At 44.4% G+C, this 12,349-nt stretch overlaps 1 protein-coding gene across 1 annotated transcript in view; it reads right to left on the reverse strand.

Annotated features, from left to right (window-relative positions):
• The window catches only part of GRHL1 (grainyhead like transcription factor 1), a 65,788-nt gene that overhangs the window by 19,890 nt on the left and 33,549 nt on the right, over nt 1-12,349 (reverse strand). The window contains exon 9 of the mRNA XM_073336042.1: nt 5,430-5,588. Within this exon, the coding sequence (XP_073192143.1) occupies nt 5,430-5,588 (159 nt within the window). The remainder of the gene's footprint in view (nt 1-5,429; nt 5,589-12,349) is intronic.

Below are 12,349 nucleotides of genomic sequence, written 5' to 3' on the forward strand. Positions count from 1 at the left end.
CCAGTGCTCCCAGTCCTTCTGAAGTTTATGGACAGCTCACTTCATCTGTACATTGTGCAGTGGGTCACTACTATTCTATAATGCCTGGACTTCCAAACAGATGTTTATTACAGTAGAATATACAGATCCAATCTCCATGGAAAAGCTTCCCTCTAGCTGAAATCCCAGTTTGAACATTTGGCAAGGCAATGCAACTGCATGGGGGGGTTCATTTCACAGTGAAGTTTTGCTGCAGGTAAATTCCACTGTAAATATCCTCCTTGAATTGAAGTAAGCTGGGCTAAAGGATATGTATCGGGATAGAAGGAAAGGGTTCTTCCTTATTCTGTAATATACAGACCTAGTAAGCACCTAACCCCCCCACCCCTGCAGACAGAATTGTAGGCCCTGATCCTGCAACTTGCTGCACACAGGCAGACCTGGGTGCCTATGCAGAGCCCTGGTGATGTTAATGGGGTTCACCCATGTGCAACAAAATACAGGCACATCTTTCATTGGCTGACTCATTAAGCAGATTAAGTGAGGGGATCTGGGAAGCAGGTCTTTAGAGAAGATTTCGCATTTCATGAACATCTCTTCTCGCTCTCTCACCTAGTGGGACTGCTAAACACTGAGGATGGCGTGGAGGTTAAAGAAATTCTAGGCATGGCCCAGTATCTAAACAAATACTTTGCCTCAGTCTTTAATGAGGCTAATGAGGATCTTAGGTATAATGGTAGCATGACAAATGAGAATGAGGATATGGAGGTAGATATTACCATATCTGAGGTAGAAGCGAAACTCGAACAGCTTAATGGGACTAAATCAGGGGGCTCAGATAATCTTCATCCAAAAATATTAAAGGAATTGGCACATGAAATTGCAAACCCATTAGCAAGAATTTTTAATGAATCTGTAAACTCGGGGGTTGTACCGTATAACTGGAGAATTGCTAACATAGTTCCTAGTTTTAAGAAAGGAAAAAAAAAAAAGTGATCTGGGTAACAACAGGCCTGTTAGTTTGACATCTGTAGTATGCAAGGTCTCGGAAAAAATTTTGAAGGAGAAACTAGTTAAGGACATTGAGGTCAATGGTAAATGGGACAAAATACAACATGGTTTTACAAAAGGTAGATCGTGCCAAACCAACCTGATCTTCTTTGAGAAAGTAACAGATTTTTTAGACAAAGGAAACGCAGTGGATCTAATTTACCTAGATTTCAGTAAGGCATTTGATACGGTGCCACATGGGGAATTATTAGTTAAATTGGAAAAGATGGGGATCAATATGAAAATTGAAAGGTGTATAAGGAATTGATTAACAGGGAGACTACAGCGGGTCCTACTGAAAGGTGAACTGTCAGGCTGGAGGGATGTTACCAGTGGAGTTCCTCAGGGATCGGTTTTGGGACCAATCTTATTTAATCTTTTTATTACTGACCTCGGCACAAAAAGTGGGAGTATGCTAATAAAGTCTGCGGATGATACAAAGCGGGGAGGTATTGCCAATTTAGAGAAGGACAGGGATATCCTACAGGAGGATCTGGATGACCTTGTAAACTGGAGTAATAGTAATAGGATGAAATTTAATCATGAGAAGTGTAAGGTCATGCATTTAGGGATTAATAACAAGAATTTTAGTTATAAGCTGGGGACGCATCAATTAGAAGTAACAGAGGAGAAGGGCCTTGGAGTATTGGTTGACCACAGGATAACTATGAGCCGCCAATATGATATTGCCGTGAAAAAAGCTAATGCGGTCTTGGGATGCATCAGGCGAGGTATTTCCAGTAGAGATAAGAAGGTGTTAGTACCATTATACAAGGCACTGATGAGACCTCACCTGGAATACTGTGTGCAGTTCTGGTCTCCCATGTTTAAGAAGGATGAATTCAAACTGGAACAGGTTCAGAGAAGGGCTACGAGGATGATCCGAGGAATGGAAAACCTGTCTTATGAAAGGAGACTCAAGGAGCTTGTCTTGTTTAGCCTAACCAAAAGAAGGCTGAGGGAAGATATGATTGCTCTCTATAAATATATCAGAGGGATAAATACCAGAGAGGGAGAGGAATTATTTAAGCTCAGTATCAATGTGGACACAAGAACAAATGGATATAAACTGGCCATCAGGAAGTTTAGACTTGAAATTAGACAAAGATTTCTAACCATCAGAGGAGTGAAGTTCTGGAACAGCCTTCCAAGGGAAGCAGCGGGGGCAAAAGACCTGTCTGTCTTCAAGATTAAACTTGATAAGTGTATGGAGGAAAAGGTATGATGGGATAACATGATTTTGGCAATTAATTGATCTTTAACTATTCACGGTAAATAGGCCCAATGGCCTGTGATAGAATGCTAGATGGGGTGGGATCTGAGTTAATACAGAGAATTCTTTCCTGGGTATCTGGCTGGTGAACCTTGCCTGCATGCTCAGGGTTCAGCTGATCGCCATATTTGGGGTCGGGAAGGAATTTTCCTCCAGGGCAGATTCGAAGAGGCTCTGGGGGTTTTTTGCCTTCCTTTGCAGCATGAGGCATGGGTCACTTGCTGGAGGAGTCTCTGCACCTTGAAGTCTTTAAACCATGATTTGAGGACTTCAATAGCTCAGACATAGGTGAGAGGTTTATTGCAGGAGTGGGTTGGTGAGATTCGGTGGCCTGCATTGTGCAGGAGGTCAGACTAGATGATCATAATGGTCCCTTCTGACCTTAATATCTATGAATCCCCTCCGATTCCCCTTCCACCCATGAACCCTCCCAATATTCCAACAGCACCCCTCACTGAATACAAAAATCATGGCCCAGTGTTTAGAACACCACCCTGTGAGACCCAGGTTCAACTTCCTGCTCCACCACAGGCTCTCTTGTATCACTAAGAGTTAGTGTAATGCCGACAGAACCCGGTCATTGGCAGGCAGGATCGAACCGGGGACTTCTGGAGCTTCGTGCATGAGCCTCTACTACATGAGCTAAAAGCCAGCTGCCTCTTAGCTAAGGCTGTAGAGCAGACTCATTTAACTCTCTCTAAGTGGTCTCAATGCCACTTGATGGGACAGAACACTACACCCAGGAGGTGTGGGGGTTACATTAGTTTCCCAGACCTGAAGAGTAGCTCTGTGTAGGCTCAGAAACTTATCTTTTATTGGACCAATTTCTGTTGGTGAGACATTACCTCACTCACATTGTCTCTCACATTAAAGATTGTGAGGCATTCAGTTACTATGGTAATGGTGATCACTTAAGTACCTAAGATAAATAGATGGAACACTTAAGTTTCAAGCCTTGGCCACTGTTGACAAATAGTTCTTAGGAGGAGAGAAGGTGACTAATGAGTCATCCTCTGCAGTCAGATGGAGGCACTGCTGCAGGTTGGGACACACAACTAATAGAGGTGACCGGTCAAGTCTATTTTTATACTATTTAAACAGAGCTTGAGCCAATATTTGAGTGATCTGTATTGACAGAGATGTGTTCCCTATGTAAGTCCACTTCAGAATCTGGGTGAGGGACTGTCTATGTGCAACAATCATGCTAAGAAATTACATCCTCAACTTGACAATATTTTTTGGGTGCAAAGAGATGCCCACAGATTAAATCTGAAATATATATTTTACAATGCAGGTCAAATGTATGAGGTATAGGGGAGGAGTCATGCAAAGAGAGAAGACAAAATCTAAAGTGAAAAATTATATAAACGGGGTAACTAACTAGATCTGCTGAAATTTATGATGCAGACTAAAACATTTTCCTCTGAAGCAATGAGCGGAGTGTGGATTTGCCAAATTAACAACTGGTTTATTAAAAGCGAGGGAGTTTGGAAGTCTGTTATTTTAGCTTGTAACTGACTGAGGAAAGGTAGTCCAGGGGTTAGGGCACTAGCCTGGGTTCAATTCTCTTCTCCACCACAGACTCTTAGTTTGTGTCACTTAGCCTCCCTAGGTATATCTATACTGCACACTAAGCCCAGGCTCTGACTCAGGTTTGAGCCAAACACTCCCTTCCATTTACACATAAAATAGTTTGGACTTGAGTCCACAAGCACTCAGGACCTGCTATGGGGGTTGGTCAGAGCCCAAGTCCTGCTGTCACTCTGGTCCAAGCCCTGTTCAGTTTGGAAACAGGCCAAACGACAGACCTGAGTCACAAAACCAGGTCCCGCAGTCCCCGGCTTAGTGTGCGGAGCAAAATGAGGATAACAGCACTTCATTTCCTCACAGGGGTGTTGTGGAGGGATAAATACATTAAATTGCGAAGACCTTTTATATACCACTTTTCATCAGAAGAGCTCAAAGAGACAAACCTATTTTTTAAAAATTATTGAGTAAATAGTGAGCAAAAGAAACCCTCAGGAAGAACTAAAGGTAAAATTTTCATAAGTGCCTAATTCCCATTTTCAAATAACTTATGTGTTTAGGAAAAAGTCTGTGGGATTTGGGAGTCAAGTCACTTCGGAGAAAATTTTCACAAGTGCCAAAGACACTATTCTGGCCCTGCTTACAGTATAGCCCCTGTGATGGGGCAGAATAAGGCTGGGTAAGTGTCCATCCATGCATTATAACTGGAGTGATAGTGACAGAAATATTAAGATTAAACATGCAGTGTTAGGCAATTTTTAATGGTAGCCTGCACTTTGGGGTTGAGAGTTCAGAATTTGGTTGGAAGAAGCCCTGGGCTCATAGGTGTGCTTTTTGCTGTTCCTGGGAAAGTCTGCCCAGATTTGGATGAGTTGTAAGCCATGAAAAATTGTCATTTGTGAAAATGTGGTCAAGTTTTTAAAACTTCCACCTCCTACAATGCTGCACTCACAGCTTTAGGTGCTCTACACCTGTGGAGAAAAACCAAACCATAAGCGCCAAGCAGAGCGCTCATAACTGAGGCATTCAAAACTAGTGGAGACTTGAAAATTTTGGCCTCAGTTTCCCCAACTATAAAATGGTATTAGTGATACTTCCCTATCTCACCAGGGCAGTAGGAAAGCCACACACATTACTGGTGAGGTTCTCAGATATTTTTATAATGAGCACACTAAGAAAGCACACAAAGAAATAGAAAATTCCATATTTAGCGATTTTGGTAAAAAATAGACTTGTTTGTTCCCTGCCTCAACAGAATTTCAAGTTTGAACTGAAAACCAAGTATATAGAGTTATTTGCCGTTGGCAACTGTGACATTCAGTATCATCTCCCAATGACCATTCCCAAAGTCAACACTGATTGTGCCTAAAAAATGTTTTGCAACACTCCAGCATTCTGAAGGCAGCACATTTGTCTGAGGTCACTTCAGCATCTCTGAACCAGTTTTTTCCCCCTTACAAACGTCAAACACATACGGAGTTTTCAGAGATTATCTAAAATAGCATGTGTTAGAATCATAAAGGAAAAGGTCATTTACACTAAACAGAGCTGGAGGGACAGCCTTCCCCAAGCCCTCATTTCCAAACTGGCCTGAACTTACCTTGTCACAGAAGACTTTAATCTGGCAGTAGGCCCTGTGGATGGGTTTGTTACTCCTGTTATTGTAGCTGTAGGTGTCAATCTGAATGTTCAAGGGCAGCCCTTTAACTCCTTTCTGAGAGGAGAAATCTGTACTGAGGCAATTTACAGAAATAAAAACCTGTAAAAGAAGAAAAAAGCTTCCATCAGCAGCAATACATACATTCTTAGTGTTTGCTTCAGCCAGCCATACTGAGTCACAGTGTAACGACTCCACTTGGGTTTACTGTAGGATTTGAATCCAAGACCTTCAGAACTAAAGCGGTGAGTTTCTACCACATAAGCTAAATGACTGCTCGCATGAATCAGTGGATCCGCTACTAATGGGATTACAAAGACCCATCCTCCTAGTGTGGATTACAGCAACAAATATCAAATCTCATGCAGACTCTAGTTAACTTCTGAAGATTTTTATGCCCCAAGAAATATTTTGCCTATTGTAACCCCTTTTTAGGGGAAGAAATCCTTTCAGGCCCCATTTTCACTGGCCAAAAGAACAGTGTTTAAAAACCTTACTTAAAACCGGGGTCAGACATGCTTGCAGCAAGCACAACTGAAATCAGTTTGGATAGTAGCAAAACCATATTAGCTCCATGATCAAATTCTACTCTTGAGACTGATCAGTTTTTAAATAGAGTTATTTAATATGGGTTCCAATCCAGCAAAGACCTAAGGACATACTTAACATACAAGCACTCCCATTGACTGCAGTGAGATTACTTATGGGTCTTAAAGGTAAGCACGAGCCTAAATCTTTACGGGATCAGGGTCTTGAACACTTCCTAGCAGTGTTCACAACATCCTGCTAGCGCTCAGAAAAAGGAAGTGGAATATGAATCCTTTTTCATTATTCAAACTAAATGAAAATGTTAATGGGAAAAGTAATTTTTTTTAAATAATTTGAGTTTCATAATGCAAGGGCATGGGTACAGTTGCAGATGTAGAGTGCTGTGAGTTAAACCCGCCCTCAGAGAGCGTAGTAGGGAAAGCACTGCAGTGTGTTCACACTGGCAGCTGCAAGCACACTGGCATGGCCACATTTGCAGCAGCACTGGGAGCGGTGCATTATGGACAGCTAACCCACAGAGCACCTCTTCCCATTCTGTGGCTGGGGCTTGTGGGAAGAGCGTGGGGGGTGAGGGGCATTTTGGGTCCTGTCCCAATGCCCCGTGATGCATCGCTTCGCATTCCAGCAATCCCTGTGCTTCCGTCCACATTTGGTGCCATCTTTCAAAATTTTTTGTACTGTGCGCTCTGTCTTCCCTTTCAGTCTGCGGGAATGGAGCCCGAACTGCTGAGGAATATGCTGATGGGTCTCGCCAGCACGTCACAAATGGCAGTCGAGTTACTTCTTAAGCTACAAACTGACAGTGAGGAGTCCAGTGATGATGTCGACTTGCATAATGCACATGACACGAGATGGCTTGTAGCATTCATGGACATTCACCGCAGTGGATCGCTGCTTTTGGGCTTGGGAAACAAACACTGAGTAGTGGGATCACATCGTCATGCAAGTCTGGGATGATGAGCAGTGGCTGCAGAACTTTCAGATGAGAAAAGCTACTTTCATGGGACGGTGTGCTGAGCTCGCCCCCACCCTGCGGCGGAAGGACACGAGATTGAGAGCTGCCCTACTGGCAGAGAAGCTGGTGGCTATTGCAATCTAGAAACTGGCAACTCCAGACAGCTACTGATCAGTCACAAACCAGTTTGGAGTGGGAAAGTCGACCGTTGGAATCGTGTTGATGCAAGTTTGCAGGGCCATTAATCGCATCCTGCTCAGAAGAACCATGACTCTGGGTAACATGCACAATATTGTGGCTGGCTTTGCACAAATGGGTTTTCCTAACTGCAGAGAGGCAATAGATGGCACGCACATTCTGGCACCGGACCACGTAGCCTCTGAGTACGTTAATTGGAAGGGGTCTCTCTCTATGGTTCTCCAGGCGCTTGTGGATCACCCTGGGCGTTTCATTGACATTAACGCAGGCTGGTCTGGAAAGGTCCATGATACATGCATCTTTCGGAACACAGGCCTGTTCAGAAAGCTGCAAGCCAGGACTTTCTTCCCAGATCAGAAGATCACCATAGAAAAAGTCAAAATACCCATTGTGATCCTTGGAGACCCCACTTACCCTTTAATGCCGTGACTCACAAAACCCTACACAGGAAGCCTTGACAGCAGCAACGAGCGGTTCAACAGGCTGAGTCGGTGCAGAATGACTGTGGAGTGCGCTTTTGGCCATTTAAAGGGCCGCTGGTGCTGTCTGTATGGGAAGCTAGACCTGGCTGATGACAACATCCGCAAGGTTATATCTGCATGCTGTACCCTCCATAACATTTATTAAGGGAAGGGTGGAAAGATTCACTCAGGCATGGACCTCAGAGGTACCAAATCTGGAGGCTGGATTTGAACAGCCAGAGAGCAGGGCAATTAGAGGGTCCCAGCATGTGGCTGCAAGGATTAGAAATGCCTTGAAGGAGTAATCTGAGGCTGAAAGCCACCAGTAATGTTTGCTGCCCTGCATGGGAGTGAAGTGCAATGGTTCCAATGTTAGAAGAAATCTGTTTGCTACACTGACTTGCAGTGCCTGTTGCTTTCCTGGGCTAAGGTATCTTTTACTTAATGCAATAATAAAGAATGTTTTCAAAGCCAAAAAATCCATTTATTAAAAAGAAACAAACGCTTGGGAAACAGAAAGGGCAAGGGGGTGCGGTTAGGTGGGGAACAGTACAATCACAGATTTGCATATGTCCTGTTATCATACTCAGCCTTCCTGCAATGAGTGCTGCACTTCTGGCTGGCTAAATGCATGAGATGGGGGTTGAGTGCAGTGGGTAAGGGTCGTAGTTTGCAGGGCTGGGTGGTGAAGCTACAGGTGTTGGATGCAGCTGGTGGCGATAAGAACCTGGATGTTGGGGAAAGTGGATTGGAGGTGACATGGGGGCACAAGGGAAAGAGTTTTGGGACAAGGGCTGCAGTGGGGGAGGGGAGAAGCATGGAAGTGCTTCGCCTGTAGAGCGTCGGCTTGGCACTCCATAATGCTTAGCAGCCGCTCTGTGGTTTGGTGCCGGCAATCCACATTCTGCTGGCGGACCCTCCTTTCACTCTCCCGCCACTCCTGTGCTTTTTGATTTTCATTAAGGGACTGCTGCATTAGTCATGCAGCATGTCCTCTTTGCTTCTATGTGGCCGCTTCCTAATTCTTTGGAGTCTTTTGGCCAGTGATAACACGGACGGCTGAGATCTCAAGGTTGCATCTGTAAAGCCAAAATGCAACACTTAACAGAGGCAGCATTGTTTACACCAGACAGAGCAATGATTCGGTGGTACTTAAAGACAGTCTACACAATAGCAGAAATTGCACGTCCCAAAGCAAGCGCACATAACCCACAGGGGCCCCAAAATGCTGAGTAAGCAGATGGGCAAGTGGGACTGACTGTTTCACGGCTGTGCTGTCCTCTGGGGTTCTGTGCCTTGGAGAGAGCCAACAGCTGCAAGGGGCCCCTATACTGAATACTGTCCCCACATTTTCCACAGGAGTTCGTCCTGGAAGATATCTTACTGCTGAGGGTGACCTGGGAAGCAAGGGAGGATCTTCTACTACAATGCAGCTTCCGCCATGGCCCGTATGCAGCTTGCCCGTGTGCAGCAATGGTCCCCCCGCCCCTCACAGACAGCGGTGTGGACATGTTAGCCTTACTGGGACAAGGAGCACAGTAGCTCTGCCAAGGAACCTGCACAAGCGGATTGCCCAGCTTCTGCATGAGACCTTTGAAGAGATCACTGAGGCAGATTACCACAATGTGAGAGAGAGCACATCAACGCCCTATTCCGCATCTAGGCATGCATGCAGCCCTAACCCTCCTCACCCCAAGAGCCCGCACCGAACAACTTCCTTCCCAAAATAAAAGCCAATTTCCAGGCACCTCCTCTGGTGTTTGTTCTTTCCCAAGCACCGTCCGCTGCGACTGGCTACCTTCCTTCTGGCTTGAAAACAGCTCCTGGCTGCATGCATCTAGGGATACCAGGCTGTCTCCCTCCTCCGCAGCACCCTCACTCCTGCTTTCCTCCTCCTCCTGCCTTGTTGAACTGGGCTCTGAAGTGTCCATGGTGGTCTTCGGAGTGGAGGTGGGGTCACCCCCAAGTATTGCGTCCAGCTCTTTGTAGAAACAGCAGGTCGCAGGGGCAGCATCAGAGCAGTGGTTTGCCTCACGGGCTTTGTGGTAAGCATTCTGCAGCTCCGTCACTTTAACCCTGCACTGCAGTGCGTCCCGGTCATGGCCCCTTTCCATCATGTCCCTTGATATCTGCCCGAAGGTATCGTAATTCCTACGGCTGCAGCGCAGGTGGGATTGGACAGCTTCCTCTCCCAAACACTGATGAGGTCCAGCACCTCGCCATTGCTCCATACTGGAGATCATCTGGAGCGTGGAGGCATGGTCACCTGGAAAGATTCGCTGAGCGCTTCCACGTCTTGCTGACCAAACAGGAAGGGGATTTTCAAAATTCCCAGAGAATTTAAAGGGCGGCTCTGACGGTTGGTCACCTGAGGACAGGGCAGTAGAGTTCAAAGTGATGACCAGAGTGGCTAGAACAGGCATTGTGGGACACTTCTGGAGGCCAATGAGAGAGCATTAATAGACCAGGGCGTCCACACTGGCACAGCAGTGCTCCAGCCGGGGCGCATCAAGCGTTACGCTTCTCGTTGAGGAGCATTACCAGGAGCACTACAGCCGCGGAGTCCAGGCGCTATATGTGCCTTGCAAGTGTGGACGCATCATGAATTAGGGTGCCCAGGGCTACTTTAATGCTCCCTAACTTGCAAGTGTAGCCATGCCCCTAGATCTTAGTAGTAGCAGAGGAATGGAATTTTCTAGTTGTCCTATTTAGGGGCACACTCATTCAAGAATAAAAGATAGGAATCCCTTCCCATCCTCTAAAGAAAGCAAGGATTTCAGAGCCAGAGGCCACAGCAAGTACCTTAACCAAGACTTTGAAAAATATTGCTCCAATATCTAACTGCAAGTTTGTTTTGCTTATTATAATAAACTAAAATTCTAAATATCAGTAGTGAGTGAGGGACCCCTGCTGGTATTTAACTGGTATTACAATTTGCAAATTGAAAACAGCTTACCCAGTTTAAAAAATAAAGGTGTTTTTATGCAGCATTGTTGTCATAAGTTGCAACACGTTTTACAAGTATTATAAAAAGGGGGGTAATCTAGTAAGTATTACAGGTGAGATACAAGTTATTCCTGTTTCCAAGGGATTTTTTATAAGAATACTGTCTGCAGCACTGAGAAGGTAGCTTAATTATGATGAAAGAAGGTGCATATCTGCACTAGATTTGAGGTTCCCTGATAAAATTGTTACTAAAGTTTGATTTTCAAAAATGCACATGCAATTAATATGAACAATGGCATGCACAATTAAGAAACACAGCCAACGTGACTGTCGAGTCAGGAGAGTTTCATGCAAATGGCCAGATACGAAGGTAGCTATTGGCACGCACCCTTACCATAGTATTGCATTATCACTCTAATCGAACACACAAAACAGTGTAGTTTTAAGAGTCAGTCCCTTAATGTCTCTTTGGTTGCCCACAACCTCTGGGAAAAGATCTAGTGTTAAAAACATATGAACTGTTCACACATTTTTCAATAAATATCTATGAATCACTATGGCAGTAGTATGGCAGCTAGCCCCACTTTTGAGAATTTTATAAGAACGAACGAACTACTGCTACCTGACATTTTAGGCTGTGCACTGAATGGATTTTGCATGGAAGCAGCAGCTAAAGCCCTATGATCCTGTCAAATTGATTCTATACACTTTTGTGCAATATTCCAAAGCAACAGTGCTTCAGGTTTTTGATTTGAAGGAGGCAAATATGTAGCTAAATACCATTAGAGCTGGAAAAAGGTTTTAAGAGTTTTAAAAGTAAACCACTTATAGTAAATTCACCAGAATGGTTTGCCAGCTTCTAAGCCACCCACTCCTCCCTGATCCCCCACAAGATGGTGTGGGCATATCAACACAGCCAATATTGAGCTATTTATAAGATGCAGTGCAGATCTAGGTCCTGCTCATGTAGCCTGTACTCGGGTAGAAAGCTCTGACTTCGAACAGATGTTTTGTCTGAGTAAAGACTGAAGGATTGGAACACCTGAGAGCATTTTGCATTGTATAAGGGAGCGAGTGGAGGACTGAGGAGTTTCCTCTGGTTTTGGATTTATATAATGGATAATGTTGTCTTATAAGCAGAAGTGTTATTTTTAATTAGTACCGACTCCTAAGGGTTGCATGTATATAGCTTTGTCTGACCATAATGAATGTTTATTGGTGTACGTCCCTTGTGTCTGTATCACTTTAATGAAGTAGGAATATTTGAGAAAAAGCAAAGACTGTTTTCCTCCAGAACACATGTGCAGATACAGCTATTACGACTGGTTTAATAGAGCCTTGGAACTTTCAAAAATATATCATTTAATATTACACCTCTAAGCTCCAAAGCACATGGGGGGAAATCTTTAGACTAGATAGGCATCGATTCCTTAGTGCCATTTTCCTTTGGTTGGGAGGTACTGGCATTCTCAAACTCTAGGTCTCTCTTTTCAGCTTTCTTTGCATTTGCTGGAAGTGGCGGTGGGGAGAGAGGTTTTTGTAAATTCTAATCGACTGACCATGCAGAGCATCCTCAGCACTGTAGTCTGAAGTTAGAAGTTTCTGTCTAGATGCTAGACATGTACAACATTGATGGACTTCAGTATACACATCCCCTATTTAATCCACTAGTTCCATGTGAATTTGCAATTATTCATTTACCAGGTAGCAAGGATTTTTGTTCCATTTGAAAATAGCCTTCATTTGATTAAGTC

This window comes from Lepidochelys kempii, chromosome 3 (assembly GCF_965140265.1).
Source record: "Lepidochelys kempii isolate rLepKem1 chromosome 3, rLepKem1.hap2, whole genome shotgun sequence".
NCBI lineage: Eukaryota > Metazoa > Chordata > Testudines > Cheloniidae > Lepidochelys > Lepidochelys kempii.